General features: G+C 36.9%; 1 protein-coding gene across 1 annotated transcript in view; it reads left to right on the top strand.

Moving 5' to 3' along the window:
• The window catches only part of LOC140830294 (uncharacterized), an 87,932-nt gene that overhangs the window by 60,818 nt on the left and 7,992 nt on the right, over positions 1-19,122 (top strand). The window contains exons 38-54 of the mRNA XM_073193580.1: positions 2,876-3,232; positions 3,328-3,817; positions 4,810-4,973; positions 6,075-6,231; positions 6,426-6,701; positions 7,233-7,430; positions 7,514-7,568; positions 8,740-8,781; positions 11,042-11,163; positions 11,315-11,779; positions 12,083-12,850; positions 12,943-13,016; positions 13,109-13,454; positions 13,532-13,630; positions 13,701-13,856; positions 14,527-14,708; positions 18,543-19,052. Of these exons, the coding sequence (XP_073049681.1) occupies positions 2,876-3,232; positions 3,328-3,817; positions 4,810-4,973; positions 6,075-6,231; positions 6,426-6,701; positions 7,233-7,430; positions 7,514-7,568; positions 8,740-8,781; positions 11,042-11,163; positions 11,315-11,779; positions 12,083-12,850; positions 12,943-13,016; positions 13,109-13,454; positions 13,532-13,630; positions 13,701-13,856; positions 14,527-14,708; positions 18,543-19,052 (4,461 nt within the window). The remainder of the gene's footprint in view (positions 1-2,875; positions 3,233-3,327; positions 3,818-4,809; positions 4,974-6,074; positions 6,232-6,425; positions 6,702-7,232; positions 7,431-7,513; positions 7,569-8,739; positions 8,782-11,041; positions 11,164-11,314; positions 11,780-12,082; positions 12,851-12,942; positions 13,017-13,108; positions 13,455-13,531; positions 13,631-13,700; positions 13,857-14,526; positions 14,709-18,542; positions 19,053-19,122) is intronic.

Below are 19,122 nucleotides of genomic sequence, written 5' to 3'. Positions count from 1 at the left end.
TTTGTCCTTATACCCTAGTAATCACTTAATCACAAATATACCTTTCAAACTTTTTGGGAGTACGGGTTCGTTTCCATTCCCAACATCGTGGTAAGCTTGATGCTCGCTCAATTCGTTGCATTTTTCTAGGATATTCTCCTTCCAAGAAAGGGTACAAGTGCTTCTGCCCTACTACACAAAAATTCTTCCACTCAATGGATGTTACATTCTTTGAGGATAAGCCCTATTTTTCAAATAATGTTATTCAGGGGGAGAGCCACACTACTTACGAGTCACTCAATTGGGAATCCCTTCTTGAAAACACTGATCACATTCCTCTTCCTAACACTACTCCGGTCTCTGTTCTTATTCAGATGGCCACTGCCACTCCTGATCCTGACTCACCCACCATATCTCCGTGTGATTATCCCAAACACCTTTCTCTTCTCGATTAACCAATAAAAATGTACACTCGAAGACAACGAGTAGAGGTGCCTGAACAAAATCAGCACCACCAATCGTCTGCCACAAGCGCTCCTGAACATACTAGCACTTCGCCTACTCTCGAACTTGGTACCGATCAGCAACCAAGTCCACCAGGAGATGATCATAGTCCAGAACTTCCTATTGCTCTGAGAAAAGGTACTCGGACCTGCACCAATCACCCTATCCAGAGGTTTGTATCATACTCAAACCTATCTACCAAATACAAGGCTTGTGTGACAGCATTAGATGAGATTTCCATTCCTAGATCTGTTCACGAGGCAATGAAGACTCCGGAGTGGAAATCAGCTACTCTAACTGAGTATCGGGCTCTGCAAAATAATGAAACATGGATCCTAACTCAACTTCTTCCAGGGAAGCAAACCGTAGGGTGTAGGTGGTTGTACTCGGTGAAACAAAAGGCAGATGAAATCATTGATCGGTACAAAGCTCGTCTTGTGGCACGAGGGTACACACAAACGTATGGAATTGATTACCAAGAGACTTTCGCACCTGTTGCTAAACTCAAAACTATCCGGGTCTTGCTATTCATTGCAGCAAATCAAGACTGGTCATTGCTCCAACTTGACGTAAAGAACGCATTCTTGAATGGCAACTTACTTGAAGAAGTTTACATGGATGTTCCCCCGGGATTTGAATCTGAGCAAACAACGGGTAAAGTGTGTAGACTCAAGAAAGCCTTGTATGGACTCAAGCAATCTCCGCGTGCATGGTTTGAGAGGTTCACCAAGGTATTGAAACTGGATAACTACTCTCAGTCACAAGCTGATCATACGCTTTTTTATAAGCACTTTGAGGATGGACGTATCACCATCATTATTGTGTATGTAGATGACATCATACTCACCGGGAATAACAATGATGAATCACGACGATTAAAAGGACTTCTCGCAAGTGAATTTGACATCAAAGATTTGGGGCACCTAAGATATTTTCTCGGCTTAGAACTGGCTCGGTCTACTAAGGGTATTTCTGTGTCTCAACGTAAGTATGTGATGGATTTGCTCAGTGAAACAGGAATGAGTAGATGTAGGCCAGTTGATACTCCAATGGACCCAAACACTCGACTGATGCCTCGATCTGAAGAAGCTGCAGCGGATAAAGGTCAATATCAGCGCCTCGTAGGGAAGTTAATCTATCTCACTCACACACGTCCGGACATTAGTTTCTCTGTGAGCCGAGTTAGTCAATTCTTAAGTGATCCTTCAGATGTTCACATGGAAGCAGTATATCGTATCCTTAGATACCTCAAAGCTGATCCGGGGAAAGGCCTCATGTTTACAAAGTCCCCTAACAGATCTATCGAAGTATGTACTGACGCTGATTGGGCCGGTTCTCCAAGTGACCGAAAATCCACTTCCGGGATTTGTTCATTTGTTTGGGGAAATCTTGTTACTTGGCAAAGCAAGAAGCAACACGTGGTTGCAAGAAGTAGCGCGGAATCTGAATTCCGTGCTTTAGCTCAAGGGATATGTGAAGGAATGTGGTTGGATCGTCTTCTAAAGGAGATGAAAATCTCAACCTCAGGCCCTATTCATCTAATGTGCGATAACCAATCTGCTATTGCTATAGCCAAAAATCATGTTCATCACGACAGAACTAAGCATGTCGAGATAGACAAGCACTTCATCAGTGAGAAGATCGAGAGCAATGTGATAAAATTGACTTATGTTCCCTCTCGACAGCAAGTTGCAGACATCCTTACAAAAGCTTTATTTCGTCCCAACTTTACCGAGCTAATGATAAAACTTGGTCTTACAAGCATTTATCGGCTAGTTTGAGGGGGAGTGTTGTTAGTCAAACTAGCGTTCCAGCGTTTATCTTATCTTTTAGACTGATTTGTTAGTTAGCTTTTATCTTTTCTTGTAGCTTAGGTTGTTAGTTGGTTCCTATTTTCTGGGGATCTTGCTGTATCTTTTCTGTAGGTTTAGCTGTACTCTTTTATGTATTTATGTACCTCTTTCGTGGTTAATGAGACGTGAATTTTTCCTCTCAAAACTTCAGTAGTTATTATTCTTCCTGTTATAATTTTCAGGATAGGAGATTTTGGGATAGTGAAAATTATTGACAATGTATCATTTTATTTATTGGCTCAGATAGATATTAGAAATCTGTTCCTTGAATTTTCTTGGAAACACTGAAACTGAAGAGTTAATTTTTTACTTCACAATTATTTATGCATTTTGTCACCGATTTCCTCGCACTATGGTTGTACGGAAATTGCATGACCATATGGTGTCTTGTTTTAGGGCATGACAAATGTTTGCTCTCTATTTAATTTCTGTTTGAAATAGCATTCTTCATGCTAACAGTTCAGTTGCCATATGAATCTGCTCTTGTTTGAGCAGTGTTGGCTTAGATATTTTATTGATTTTCGTGATTTAATTTACAGATATCCTGACTTGGCATTTTGGCGTGTGGATAATACCTTTGGAACTTTCCTACCTGCCGGTCCTTCTAGATTGAGTTTGTCTAATAGAGCATATGAATTGCGACATATATATTTTGGGTTTGGGGAAATTTCTCAGGAATCGAAGGTCTTTGAGAATCAAGCTTCCCCATCTGTTGGTAGTGAAGCGATTCAATCAGAAAGGTCATCAACACCACATTCGAGGAGGAGGTTTGAAGCAGTTGCGACCTTTCAGTTAATATGGTGGAATCAAGGTTCTGGATCAAGAAAGAATTTGTCTATCTGGCGTCCTTTGGTCCCTGAAGGAATGATGTATTTTGGAGATATTGCAGTCCAAGGGTAAGAGATGGCTATTTTACTGTTGGATCACTGAAATTTACTAACTATATCTTATTTCCGATCAGTGTTATGTGATTATGAGTTCTTGTTTATAGGTATGAACCTCCAAATACCTGTGTCGTCCTTCAAGACTTGGAAGATTATGATGTTTATAAAGCCCCTCTAGATTTTCAACTTGTACAACATATAAAGAGACATAGTAGAATGGACAGCATATCTTTTTGGATGCCTCAGGCTCCTCCTGGTTATGTGTCTTTAGGTTGTGTTGCTTGTAAAGGCATTCCTAAGTTATCTGATTTCAGCTCCTTAAGATGCATCCGCAGTGATATGGTGTCAGCAGATCAATTTTTGGAGGAAAGTACTTGGGACACCTCCGATTTCAAGTTTACAAAGGAGCATTTTAGTATATGGACAGTTGGAAATGAATTGGGAACCTTTATTGCCCGAAATGGTTTGAAAAAACCTCCGAAAAGATTTGCTTTTAAACTTGTTGATCCAGATGTACCGAGTTCTTCAGATGAGACTGTGATTGATGCAGAAATAAGAACTTTCTCGGCGGCACTTTTTGATGATTATGGTGGCTTGGTAATTTGTTTTCTTGCTTGGCCATTGATTTATTCTGTAAATCAATCTTGCTTTTGTGAAATTTATTTTGAACTCATGGTGGGGTTATGTAACGTCGATAAAAATGTGTTACCACCATTGACAGTGTAGCACTGCCACTCTCAGTTATTGTGTTTGTGGCATATTTTGATAAAGTTTGTATTGCTTGATTGGATAGATGGTAATCTAGTGCAGGTTAGACAATCAAATTTTTAAAGGATTCTAAAACGACCTGAGATTTTATTCATCGACATTAGTTTCATGTTGTTAGGGTGAGTGGTATAATTTTCACCACAAGTTTCATGTTGTTAGGCTGAGTGGTTTAATTTTCACAACATTATGTCTAGCTTTCACGTGCTGCCCTGTTTGCATTTTCCGGCTGTGTTGATGATACTCTGAATGTTGCTAATGATTGTCTTCAAGAATGAAGTTGAAGCAGGGTGGAGAAAGAGCTAGTAGGCAGTGGCAAATAATGATTTAGGTATATAGTGTTAACACTGGCTAGGTTAGGCTATGTGCCATTATAATTTGGGTAAATCATGTCAAAACCTGCTGAGGTTAGGCTTTGTACAGACACCAACCGACCGTGTTCGAAAGAAATTAATGACCTTACCAGCCCTTGAATTAAGCCTAAACGCCCATTTTATGGTGGTTGTAATAATGTGCAATTATTTTGTTGTCATCAGAAAATTCTTACAAAATTTCATTAAAATCTTAAAATAGTAATAAGAGGTCTTCATGATGTTATTAAAAATATTTCAGATCGAGTTACTGTAATAAATATGTGTCTGTATTTTACAAATCAATGTATGAAATAAATTTAAACCTCTTATCAATGTATTGCTGCTTATCAAAATGTGATGCTAGAAATATTTCCCTTATTGATCTGCAAAATGTTTTCCTTGTTTGTGTGGATCTTTGGATGATCATTCTTTTGAATATCTTTCTCTAACTACTGGGTTGGCTCTCTGTAGATGGTACCACTCTGCAACATATCTCTGAGTGGCATGGGGCTCAGTTTGCATGGAACACAAGATAGTTTAAATTCTAGTGTTGTCTTCGCTTTGGCTGCTAGGTCGTACAATGATAAATATGAATCATGGGAGCCTTTGATTGAACCAGTTGATGGATCTTTGAGGTATAATTTTATGAAAGCGAGTCATTCTGAATCTTATTATAGTTACGGAGTATGCATCTCCATTTCATTCCATAAATGCATAATATAGTCACTAATGTTACATTTTGCATCTCAGATATGGTACTTCAATGTATGAAATTATTTTTACATCAACTTCTGGATGATACTTTTGCATGGGTTTAAGCATCTCCCTCATTCAGTGGATATGAACTTGGTATCTGCTGCTTTTGCTTTAAGATTTACCCATTATGGAAACATCTTATGAAATAATTTCAGGAATTTCAATTTATATTTGATTCCCGGGAAATTTTAAATATGCGCGTATGGTTATCCCCAAAGATCTCAGATTCGGAAAGAGTAGTAGAATTGTTTGTACCTGGAGTAGAATTTATTGATTTGTTAGTAAACAGATAATTTGATTAAGTTGGCCAAAATCTCTCTCTCTCTCTCAACTGGACCATGTTTTGCATCTATCTTGTTTTGCCATTAGATGATTTAATTCACTTGAGAAACTTATCAACTCACTAGTGTATTAGTTTGAACTTTCTCTTGGGGTCAACACAAGTTGCCAAAATATTTACCGATGTCCTCATTGTGTTGCTTCCACAGTAAGAACACCCTTTGAGTGCATCTGGAATCACTTTGTCAATAGTTCCCTCTTGGTCATATCTCATACTACTTTTTCAATTTTCATGGTCTCACATAAATCTTGTTTCTGTGTGCCAAAATTTTTATCCCCAGTTGCTACATGACTGATTGGACAAATTTATTATCCCGTATAAACTCTCTTGCAGAATCCTTGTGTGACACACATAGTTATGACATAGAAACACCCTATATTACTTGATTGTGTATTCCTCCAATGCATATATTAAGAAAGATGTAAACATCTACCTAACAGTGAAGGATACAAGCTTTTATTATTATTATTATTTTTTATGAGAAACGAGATCATATATGATTTGCCTATAGCAAGAGACACAAATACAAAAGCTATACTCTTAGATATTTGCCTCTAGTTCTCTCTCTGTTTCCGTACTGAATAAGCATAGAAATGTTTGTGCTTGTGTGATTATATGACAAATTGCTATTTGTATAAAGGTACCATTATAATCCTAATGCGCCTGGCATAGCTTCTCAACTAAGTCTCACTTCTTCACGAGATCTGAATTTAAATGTGTCAGTCTCCAATACAAATATGATTTTACAAGCCTATGCAAGCTGGGACAATCTTAGCCATGCCCAAGAAGCACGTGGGGTAAACTCTCTTTCACCTATTCTCTCGTACATATTTTTAAGCCGCATGTGTATATATTTGTATATTCTCATGTAGCATATGCATGTTCTTCTGCTTCTGCTGATGGTCTCATGTACCTGCTATATTAAAAGTCATTCTGTGTATGATATTTAAGAGTGTGGAATATAAAAAGGTGCCTCTTCTTGTAATTTCAGCAACAGGAGGCAAATTCTCCAGTGGGTAATAACAGACATAAGACTACTGCTCACAAAAAAACAAATTACTTCATCATTCCTCAGAATAAGCTTGGGAAGGACATTTTTATCAGAGCTCCTGATGTAGGGGAATTTCCTGGCATAATCAGAATGCCAGCAGGAGATAATAAGGTGGTTAAGGTGCCAGTCCCAAAAAATATGCTGGATTCTCATTTGAAGGGAAGACTTCTTCAGCAACTCCAAGTGATGGTCACCATAATTGTAGCTGAGGCTGAGGTGTGTTCTTTTGAAGTTCTTGTTAATTTGTAAGCACAATTTTTGTTGTTTAGGACGTATGATGCACGGACACTGAGACGGCAATATGGACGTGGCGACGTGATTCTTCGAAGATTTTTGACATGCACAACCAGAATATACCTATATGTAGATGCGAATATATCTAAATTACTGATGCTAAAAATATAAAACCAAAAATTACACACACACAAACTCAAAAACATATTTATCATTGAACATATTTTGGTAGACTAATGGTATTTCCTTTCTACCTTGAAAGCATGAACTTTCCATGTTTTAAAACTAAAATCATCATTTTTTTACTCTATTAATCCTTCAGTGTCCCAAATTTGTGTAACATTGCTCACTCATGCTCATGTCATTCTTATCTTTATTTTTCCTCGTTTGAAGGGACAATGGTAGTTGCAGAATATTGCAATTTTTTTAAAATGAAACTACCTTCAATTCTTTGTTTCATTTTGATATTGATACTTAACTTTTTACATTTGTGCCCTTTGCTTGACCGTGCAGCTCCCGAACTCTCAATGTGTGTCCTCTCCTCAATACAGTGTTGCGATCCGTCTTTATAAAGATCAGAGTTCCTCCACCCACTCATACCTAAATGAACAAAGTGCACGAACCCGTGGAACTTGCTCATATGGCTCTGAATCCCGTGATGTGGATTTCGTGATATGGAATGAAGTGTTTTTCTTCAAAATTAATTCAGCGGTGCGTGTATATCTATCCTGCTTTGTGAGTGCATCACGTATTTGATCCATCTTTGTTTGTTTGAGATGTATATGTCGTTTAAGATGAGAATTGCACGAGAGATAGGAAAAGTATTGTTGTGTATTAAAAATGACAAAGGTACACAGTGTATTTATAGAGTCACTTGTTTACCTGACTCCAATAATTGGTTTAGATCAAGATTTGATTTCTCCCACTCTCGGAACTCAAATCTTTGAAATTTGGTCAGTGAAGAGCTTTGGTTAGGATGTATGCAACTTGTAGTTGAGTGACATTGATGTTATAACTTACTTGTATATTCAAATTATGTTCAGGATCTGAAATTGATTTGAGCATATAAAAGTCTTGAGGTATTTTACCGTCGTCTTATGGCATCAATAATGATCCTTTCGATATATTTAGATATATGTTTTTTTTTTATAAGAAACGATATTTTATTAATAATATGATAAGAACAGTTACATCAGTGGGCTAGTGGTCCACTATCACGAAGAACATCGCATGAAATAGATTTAACAAAAAACAAAGGCCCAATCTCGCAATAAGTCAAAAACGGAGACATTCTTGAAGTCGTCATGAGTTTCAATCCACGTAGCTACAGTTATCTTGATTTTTTCCCAGGCAATGTTCTCTATTCTCTTCTCTTTCATCAAAAATTCTTCTATTTCTTTCCAACCATACTGTGCAGCATATGCAATGAACCACGACTTGCCAAAAGTTTGTATATTGCACACTCGTATTATTAGATATATTCAGGTTTAAGTAATATCTTAAATTTTTTTATGAAGTGTGTGGAAAATCTATTGATGTATTATTTGGTTCAGCCGTTCAGGCTTCATGAAGTTGCAGAATCTGCTATGTGATAGCTTTGAGAACTTGTCCTGGTTTTTGGGAAAGCGACCCTTATTTTCGGTTTTTGGTCTCACGTGTATGTTATAAGTCTAATTGGACACTGAACCATTCAATGGTTTGGCGCTTACGTACCAGTCCCTATTTGGATGCTGTCAAAAAATTTCCTAAATAGCTTCAAGAGATGCAGCACAGTTGTTTTTGTTGAAATTCATTATTGTTTTATTTTTTATTTTTGTCTTAGCACACTTAAATTATTGTGTTAGATGCTCATTTAGGCTTTCACAGCCAAACTCCATGCTTATGGTCATAATCTTTGCAATGGATGGCCCGTATAATCTAAGCATCTTCCCTTGCCATCATTGTTATTTTATTTGCTTTCTGTAGTCAACAACATGTGATACCTTCATTCTGTTAATGATCTTAGTTCTATTTATTACAGGAACATTGGATGGTGAATTTATTGTGACGGAGACAGGGAAAGGTAATTTTTTTTGTTTCGTTATGTGTATTTTGCATTGTCATGAAGGCGTTTAAAGGTTTCCTCACTCATGACCCAACCCAATCCTCATCCATATACATCTTGAAAATCTTAACAGGAAGCAAAGGATGGTAATACAACACTTGTGTCATTTAGTAATTTTGCTTTTCAACAAAGAACTTGTGGGGAATTTAGGAAAATAAGAGCATGATCTAAAGCAAGGGAAGAAGATGGGTAACAAACCCCTCCCCTAAAACACAATAGTAAGATCATTAGTAGTAGCCATGAGAGAGAGAGTTGAAATAGGTGTGCTCACTGCAACGAAATTTCTTTTATGCCTGCTATGTGAGATGATACTCCTGAACTGACTAGCAATGGCATATAAAAGAAGCAAAGAGTGCACTGGTACTTGACATATCTTTTGTGACCTAAACAGAAAGAGGGGAATGAAAGTGGAGAAACTTTTCATTCTCTTCGAGAGAAATCTAAACAATTTGCGTAGTTTGAGCAACAAAATGTGTTTTCCACTAATTTTTGTAACATTTACGTGAGCCCAATCTGGTTTCCCTAGTTTAGCTCTTCACTTTTTAGACGCCTGATTTTTATGACCAGGATAAATGTAAGATCAAGATCCTAAATTGAAGCAAACACATCATCCATGATTTCTTACTCAATCTATATGTGTTCTCTATCGGAAGCAGGTCCATGTCCATGGCCAGGTCCGCTTACAATCATTGTTAATTGATTAGACAATGTCTCAAGAGATGTCATAGATCTAGTATTAATTGACACTCGGTGGACCACCGATAGTGTAGAAAGTTACAATTGTACCTGACCTATGTTTGCTTCTGACTTAGAAATCCAAGTTAGTATAAGACTTTTGAGAAAGCAAGACCTTCATGATACTCCTTGAGAACTTGCAAATCCAAAACCAGTGGCTGATACAAACCTACACGTGAAAATTACTGTTGGGCAATTAGTAATTATCAAGCTCAGATTTTTCGCCTTGTTATAGCATAACAAGTTTTTCATAGAACATAAATAATTAATAGATGTTTTATTATTTAGCATAATAATTTATAGATGTTTCTCACCATGGTATAGCATAAAAAGATTTTCATAGAATTTAAACACTCGATATATGTTCTCTCACCTTGGTATAGCGTAAAAGATTTCGGTAGAATTTATATGCTTTATAGATGTTTTTCTCATTCCATATGCGATTGTAAAGATAGAGATTTTTTCGTAGAATATGGATAACTGATAGATGTTTCTCACCTTGGTGTAGTTTAAAAAAAATTTCTTAGAATTTATACACTCTATAGATTTTTTTTTCTCATTCCATATATGTTTGTTAGTGTATCATAAATCTTTTTTGCAGCAAGTAGAAACATAATTCTAAAAATTTTTGTATTTTTGTAGCATAAAAAGTTTTTCATAGAACATAAATAATTGGTAGATGTTTTATTTTTTAGCATAATAATTGATAGATGTTTCTCACCTTGGTATAGCATAAAAAGGATTTCATAGAATATAAACGCTCACCTTGGTATAGCGTAAAAGATTTTCATAGAATTTATACACTTTATAGATGTTTCTCATTCCATAATGTTTGTTAGAATATCCTAAATCTTTTTGGCAATTAGCAGAAACATCATTCTAGCGCTCACCCTATCACCCATGTTGTTTAGAAGTCAAGCCATAATGCAGCTATCACCCTCATCCCAAATCTTCATATGTAGCATCATTCAAATGAGTGGTAATTGAGATGAAATGTTTTGTCTTCAATGAAATACCAAAAAATAATTTAATATAATGCATACAAGAGAGAATTTGTCCCATTCAATTTAACTTTTTGTTGATGAGGATTTGGCATGCTCGTGAAGCTATAGATTTACTATAACCAGATGATAGCGTAGTTGCCACACTAATAAACATCAACTGCATGAGATATTTCATACATGCAGAGGAAAGTGTAAATCTGAAAGATTGATCTATTAGTGGGAATTCTTAAACTTACAAACAGTCACAGTTTATGGAGAAGGCAATATGAGATTGCAACAAAAACTTGTTGATAGCAGTTGATAATAATGATTAAGTAATCTAGATTTAAAATTAGCATGAATGAGAGCTTAATATTTTTAATGTAGAAAATAGAGAGAGGTTTTAAAATTTATTGGAGTTCGAGGGGTCATTCTTACATATCTGTCCTTCTATTCTTATGCCTTTCCCATTGCTGACATCCATTTTATTTGTGTGATAGGTGAACTTATCGGCCACTCTTTATCTTCTTTGAAACAGTTCACTGGGTCTCAAAACAACTCTGATCCACATAATCATTTAGATCAGTTTATGTGGCTAGAGTTGTCCCCAGGAGAATCCGAGGTGCTCATCTCTTTCTAACTCACACACTCGAGCAGTCACAAATTTATATGTGCTTGTTTTCTTGTGGAACCAGTAAGAATTGAAGAAATAAGTTGTAGCTAAATGGAATTTGCTTTCTTTTACCACTCTCACTTTAAGATTTTCTCTGCAGCTGGATTTGAGATCCGGAAAACTCGGTAGAATTAAATGTGCTGTGTTCTTGCCACTCAGAACTGAATCTGAGATTATTGAGAAATCAGTTAATGAATATAGAAAATCTGGTTCGGTTCAGATCAGTCCCGCTCGAGAGGGGCCATGGACCATGGTGAGGCTAAACTATGGTGCACCTGCAGCATGTTGGCAGTTAGGCAGTGATGTAGTTGCAAGTGAAGTGAGTGTACATGATGGAAATCGATATATTGCCATCAGATCTCTCGTGTCGGTTCAAAACACCACCGACATTACCCTAGATTTATGCCTCAAACTCAAAGCTTCAAATGGAAATGCAAAGCAAATATTTGATGAGAGAAATCGGGTTTCTTCTGATGACAATGAAGTTACAACAACAGACGAGTTTTTTGAATCGGAAAAGTTCAATCCTGGTATTGGTTGGGTTCCTTGTAATGATGACAAGGAGGTAAGTGAATAAACTGAAACTGTGTTAAGAATTGGACAAAAATGTAAGAGAAACGGCTAAAATTAATGGCATTCTTCCTGTTACGCTTGCTTGTTTCTGAAACTGTAACAAATGAAAAAAAATTTCTGTAGTTACTTTTTCAGTTTGCAATGGAGAGAATTTATTTGAAGATGAGAATTGAAATTATTGTTACAATGGATTCGCTTATTTTTTTTTAATATATTTACTTCAACAATCTGCCTGCATGATGTCAGTTTTTCTGTTTTAGTTGGTTAAATATTTTATCGATATTTTTATCTTCAGGGAGTAGCTGGAGTTCAATTGCCCTCAGGTTGGCAGTGGCTTGAGGAGTGGTCTGTTGATAAATCCGCTGTCAACACTTCTGATGGATGGGTTTATGCTCCAGACTTTGAAAATTTGGGGTGGCCAGAATCTTACAATCCATTAAAACATGCAAATTATGCAAGGCAAAGGAGGTGGACAAGGAATAGGAAACGAGTATTTGAGGACTTTAAATCAGAGATAGTTCTTGGTCCCCTAAAACCTGGTGAAGTTCTACCCCTTCCTGTACCTTGCCTAGCTTCTTCGGCGTCGTATGTGTTGCAGATAAGACCTTCAGAAACTACTGAAAATTATTTATGGAGTTCTGTAATGGATATGTCAACTCAGGCTGAGGATATGGATAGGTCAAAAGAAGTTTCCGAAATTTGTGTGTCAAATCTTGTGGAGTCTGAAAGCTTATTGTGTTGCTCAGAAATAGGTGAAAGTTCATCACATGGATTACGTGGTATGTGGTTTAGTTTGAGCACGAAAGCAACTGAAATCATGAAGGACGTTCATTTTAATCCAATTCATGATTGGGCAATTGTCATCAAATCACCAGTATCAGTTGCCAACTATCTCCCTTTTATGACTGAAATTTCTCTTCTTGAGATGCAAACCAGTGGACATTTTCTTTCCAGCTTTAGAGGGGTATTTAGTCCTGGGGAAACTGTCAAGATGTATAATTCTGACATAAGAAATCCTCTTTATTTCTCTTTGCTTCCGCAAGCAGGGTGGCTTCCACTACAAGTGAGTCTGAGAATATGTTGTCTTAGCAAAATTTTAATTTTTTCAATAGCATGATATGTAGCCAGTCCTTATATGTAAACATTCTGTTCTAGGAGGCCATTCTTATATCACAATCTTCACGTTCGCCTTCAAAGACAATGAATTTTAGAAGCTCTGTTTCGGGAAGGTGTGAATTTCGGCATATAAATTATGTTTTTAATTTTCTTGGGAAATTTTTGTGTGTTTTTGCATTCTTGAGAACATAAGTTATTGGTGCAGGATTGTACAAATAATAATTGAGCAAAACCATTCCGAGGAAAGGCCTCTGATTCCTAAGATCATCAAAGTATATTCGCCTTATTGGATTAGGGTTGCGAGGTGCCCTCCACTTAGTTTCAGGCTTATTGACTCCAGCTTTAAAAGATCGAAAAAGTTTCAACTGTCCTTTCAGACTAAAAGAACCAAAGAAGTTATCCTCGAGGAGATTACTGATGAGGAGATGTACGATGGTCATACAATTGCATCTGCATTAAATTTCAAGGCATTGGGCCTCTCGGCATCTATAAACCACACTGGAGTAGAGCGGTTTGGCCCTGTGAAGGATCTTTCTCCACTAGGAGACATGGTAAATAGCAGCATAATTTTGCATCTAATCCATAAGCCATATAATAGTTACGTCACATTTTGACGTTTGGATTTCAGGATGGTTCCCTGGACCTTTTCGCTTATAACGCAGATGGAAATTGCATGCAGCTTTTTGTATCTTCCAAGCCTTGCCCTTACCAATCTGTTCCAACAAAGGTAACTGTATTTTGGGTTAAACTCAGATTTTTGGATTGTCGATAGTGAACTTTTTTGTTCCTTTTGTCAGGTAATTTCAGTCAGACCATTCATGACTTTTACAAACAGAGTGGGTCAAAATATGTTTTTGAAGTTCAACAGTGAAGATGAATCTAAGGTTTTGCGGGCATCTGACACTAGAGTCTCCTTTGTGCATCAAGAAATGGATGGACCTAATGAAATTCAGGTGAATAGAGCAGTTTTCCAATGCATCAAGATACCTTGTTTTGAGAGGAGAATCCACAAGCTTTGCAAAAATTTTAAATAAGCAATAGACTATAAGTTTACGTCTGAAATCCATTTTATTGTTTTTTTTTATACTTGTTATTCTAAATAAAAAATGAAGAAAATTAATTTCCAATGTTACTATAAAGATATTTCTGTTGAAGTTTCATTTTTGTTGAAATAGTATTGGTGATTCCGCTACTAAAAACATGGTTGAGGGTAGAGCAATGAAAAACAAATCAGACTTAGAGCTCTGTATGCATATTTCTCTTACTGATCAAATTATTTTGTTTTCTGGTTGTTTATATGCGACTTGATTTTCACTAATAGAATAGTTGTAAATGTAAGATGGCCAGTATGTTACTCATGTTATTTGTGATATCCATATGTACACAGTACACGTCTTTGGAATTATAGTGTCCTTTAATTTTTGGACTCAGGTTACGAAAGTATTTATGTACAACAATTTTTAGTGGCCGGAAACAATTGTGATAAAATAAGAGGAGAAAAAGAAATGATTAATGTCGGGAGAATTTGTATGAAAATTGTGCATTCCTCTTGTAAACATATATGTTTCACCTCACCTTCTGGTACGATAAGTTACAATAAGTGAACTCTTGTTGCTTGTATAGGTACGATTGGATGATACTGAATGGTCATTTCCTCTTCAAATAGTGAAGGAGGACACTGTCACTCTGGCACTAAAGAAACATGACGGTACACGGAGTTTCTTACGTACAGAAATTCGAGGTTATGAGGAGGGATCTCGATTCATAGTAGTATTCCGTCTTGGATCTTCTAAAGGCCCCATTAGGTACTCATTATTTCAGATCCCTTCACTGACTGATCTAATGCCTTGCATTGTTCAGAGTATTTCTTTATGTTACCGATTTTTTCTGTAATGCCTAGAATGACATTTGAAAATTGGCTTTAATATCACGGATCTTGCATGAAAGCGTTTTGCTAACCCACTTTCTATAATTCATAAAAATAAACAAAAATAAACGTGACACCACCCTCCACTCCCAGCACCAACTAGTCACATAGACCCCTCCAACCGTGTCCCTCATCAGCAGCTCCTTCTTCTGCCAACAGAGTGGAGATCTCAATTTCAGTGTTTTGTGCTAATTAACGTACCGAATATCTGTCGGGAAATCAGATTATTTTCTGGGGTCAAATCGATGCTTTTATACAAATTAGAGTTTGAGATTAAACATATTCTCTACAATTAAAATTGTAGAGAGAATCTTTTCAAAAAAAAATTGTTACAAGTGGTAGATGGCATTTGAATAAATGGGTTAATTTTCTCGTTCCACCAACTCGTATTTATAGTTTAACCAATACAAATTATTGTACTGATAAAATCCCTAATTGCTACATATACTAATTTACATGATTACGTCCTAATTAATTCCTAAATTTATGTCTATCAACATTCCCCTCGAGATGGTGTATGTGTATCTGTCATACACATCTTGTATACATAAGGATGAAACATATTACCAAACAAGCCCAAATACATTTGTTAGTTTGTCTTCTAGAATTTGTGTAGCTGATTCGTAGAATTTGATTATCCAATTTTTCCTGGATAAATAATTGATCGATCTCGATATGTTTAGTACCATCATGCTGAATTGTGTTATGAGCAATACTAATGGCTCCTTTATTGTCATAATGTAGCAATAAAGGTTTTTCTTGAAAAAGGTTAATTCTTGCATCAACCATTTAATCCATAAAGCTTATAAACTCCTCGTGTCATAGGCATATATTCTGCTACAGCACTTGATCTAGCAACACACTTTGCTTTTGACTACTCCGAGCGACCAAATTTCCACCAATGAAGACACGATATCCAGAAGTAGACCTTCGGGAAATCTTACCCAATCAACATTAGTGAACGCTTATATTTGCGAACGACATTGTTTGAAAGGAGTAGTCATTTCCTAGGGATAGATCTGAGATACCGTAGAATTCGAAAGGATACTTCAAGATGTATATTTCATGGGCGGTGCATAAATTGACTCACCATGCTCACTGCATAGACCATGTCAGGCCGTGTATGAGAAAGATAAATCAATTTTCCAACTAGTCTTTGGATAACGATCAATGTCAAGTTGTCAACTAATTCCCCACCATCTTCTTTCAACTTATGGTTGGCCTCAATGGGAATATCTACTGGTTTACAGAATACAGCCTAACATTCATACTTTCTTTGTAATTCTAGGATTATTTTCTTTGAGAGATAAATATGCCCTTTTCTGATTGAGCAACCTCTATCCCAAGGAAATATCTCAGTTTGCCAAGGTCTTTGAGCTCACACTCAGCAGCCAAACGTTTCTTCAGCCAAATCATCTCTTCTTGATCGACTCCTGTCTCATCAACATATACAATAATGATAGTAATCTAACCATTGAGATGTTTGATGAGCATAGTATGCTCTGCATTACTTTCTTTGTAGCTAAAAGTAGTCGTCGTTGTATTGAATCTACCAAACCATGGCCGATGTGATTGCTTCAAACATAGATAGCCTTTTTTAATCGAGAAACTTTTCCTTCAGTTTTCTGACAAGAGAAAGTAGTACTTTCTATGTACACTTCCTCTTTTAACTCACCATGTGGAAGGCATTTTTAGTAGCAAACTGCTATAAATCCCATCCAAGATTAGCCGCCCAAGATACGAGAACCCTTATCGTATTCATCTTGGCAATTGGTGCAAAAGTTTCTTGGTAATCGATACCATGGATCTGGGTGTAACCTTTTTGCCACCAATCGGGCCTTTAACCTTTCAACAGAACCATCTGCTTTATGCTTAACTGTGAACACCCACTTATATCCTACCAGCTTCTTGTCCAATGGTAGTTCAACAACCTCCCAGGTTCTTTTTTTGACCGAGGTTTTCATCTCCTCCACCATGGCATTTTTCCATGGAGGATCATTGACAGCTTCCTTCTATCTCTGTGGAATATGACTCAGAAGACAAAAAAAACTATGTAGGAGGGTGACAAGGAGACGTAAGAGACAAAGTTAGAAATGAGATGTTTCATACATGATTGATTCTTTTCCTAATAGCTATTGGAAGATCAAGATCATTATCGTGAGTATTATGGGATGATGGTTACTCAAAAAAGTAAATCATGAACAGAAAGAGAAGGTGGATTACTTGATTCCATTGGAGTTGAGCCCGAGTTTGATTGGCTAGGCAGAGTGTTACTCATGATAGCTTTCTCCTTTTTCTCGTGAGCTTATCTTATCAAATTAGGCCGATACCTTTCCATCACTTCCATGCTCCCCCCGAACACTTCATAGGTAATTCACAAAGCGTTTGACCAAAGGAGGTCACCTGTTCCATCTGGCCATTCACCTCCTAAACATGTGATGGGAGCCAAGGGAAAAAATCTACTAACATAGAACTTTCTAGTGGGTGGATGATAACATTTTTGCCCATTCTGTATAGCAAACACCCAATCAAGATACATTTCAAGGCTCTGGATTGAGTTTACCCCAATATATACATGCACAAAGCAAATACACCTAAACACTTTTGGAGGGATAACAGAAAAATGACTACCTGGAGTAAACCCTGACGTACTTCTGAAAATTAAGGTCCTTAATTGCATGAGGTGAATAAGATAGGCAGCGTTAAGGACCTCATCACCCCAGTATACCTTCGGAACATTCATGGTGAACATACAGGTCCTAGCAACTTCAAGGAGATGTCGATTTTTTCATTTAGACACCATTAGGAGCAGCAATATTAACACTAGTATTTTAGGCAGTATGAGCAGATGTTCAAGGTTTATCTGAATGTGCAAGATGAGAAGGACAGGACTTAGTATCTGTGGTGGAAGGAGATTCCATTTTTTCCTTAAGGATCGGGAGAGTTTGTAGTCCTCATTAGACAGTCCATCAGAGGAATGTGATTCTCTTGGTTGTCCGGTTTTTAACATTTCTGAAATGTGAGCTCGATGTCGTGTACCACCAAATCTTTTTCCGGCACGATTTCGGACGACCATGGAGTCTATAGCAGAAATATATATTTTTTTCTGATCTTTCTTAAAGCCATTTTAATAGTTTTAATCCTATAAACTCATTGCCACTTCTAGTTCCAAATTAGCAAACATCTGACTCCATACATGGGCTTTCTGCTAGGAAGCCGTTGGTTGTTCCTGCATGCTTACCACCCATATCCTCCCTAGTAACTGTACCATATGGTCACTGCTTGGAAATTATTCCTTGACCTTTGCCTTAATGACATGAATGAAGACGCTATACACTATAATTTTTTTTGTTCAATTTAAATTTTTTGAAGGAATTACTGAAGTCCTGATAGCTTGATTATGACCTAACTCCTATCCAGTCATGCACTGCGAGGGCAATTGCCATTTTACAGAAACCAACAAGTTTCTTCATGTATTGTCAATATCTCATCTGTCTTGGTTATTTTGCCACATTGCATAAAATTTAAATGTTAGGAATTTCAATCAGGTGTATGATCGATCAAATAAATACATCAAATATTACTAATTTAAGATTATGGATAAACCTCTTTTTTTATTGTTCTGGCATTGCAGAAACTTAACACTTAAATAAGGTAGTGTGCTTTCTATCCATTTCTTTAATTTTAATTTATTATGAATCTTTCCTAACAGGATTGAGAACAGAACAAATAATTGTACCATTAGCTTTCGCCAAACTGGATTTGGGGATGATGATTGGATTCAGTTACAGCCTCTTTCAACGACGGCTTTTTCTTGGGAAGACCCATATGGTCAAAAAATTATTGATATCAAAGTCCATAGTGCCAGTGATACCGCGATCTGCAAATATGATTTGAATAAACTGGGGTTGTCCTGTCTAGATGGCAATTCGGGTTTGTATATCAATGTGAAAAATACCAGTGATGTTAAAGTTGTTAGCTTTCTGGTTGAAAGTATGCTAGTGACAAGATCAGTAGATGGGGGTGGATCTCTAAGGCTGGGGGATGGTTCTCAAATCCACGGTAAGTTGCAAGAGGAGAGGTCTGCACTGGAGCTTATAGTCGAGTTAGGAGTTGTCGGAATTTCTGTTGTGGACCATAAACCAAGAGAAGTTGCCTACTTGTACATGGAGAGGGTCTTCATATCCTATTCGACTGGCTACGATGGTGGAACTACCAGCAGGTTTCAGTATCTTCAAGTTATCTTTTGACACTGTTATGGCATATTGTGCTTGGACTCTTTAAGACAAAGT

The sequence above is a fragment of the Primulina eburnea genome, chromosome 4 (assembly GCF_022965805.1).
Source record: "Primulina eburnea isolate SZY01 chromosome 4, ASM2296580v1, whole genome shotgun sequence".
Taxonomy (NCBI): Eukaryota; Viridiplantae; Streptophyta; class Magnoliopsida; order Lamiales; family Gesneriaceae; genus Primulina; species Primulina eburnea.
The sequence above is the reverse complement of the archived record's forward strand: the minus strand, read 5'-3'. Positions and strand labels throughout refer to the sequence as shown.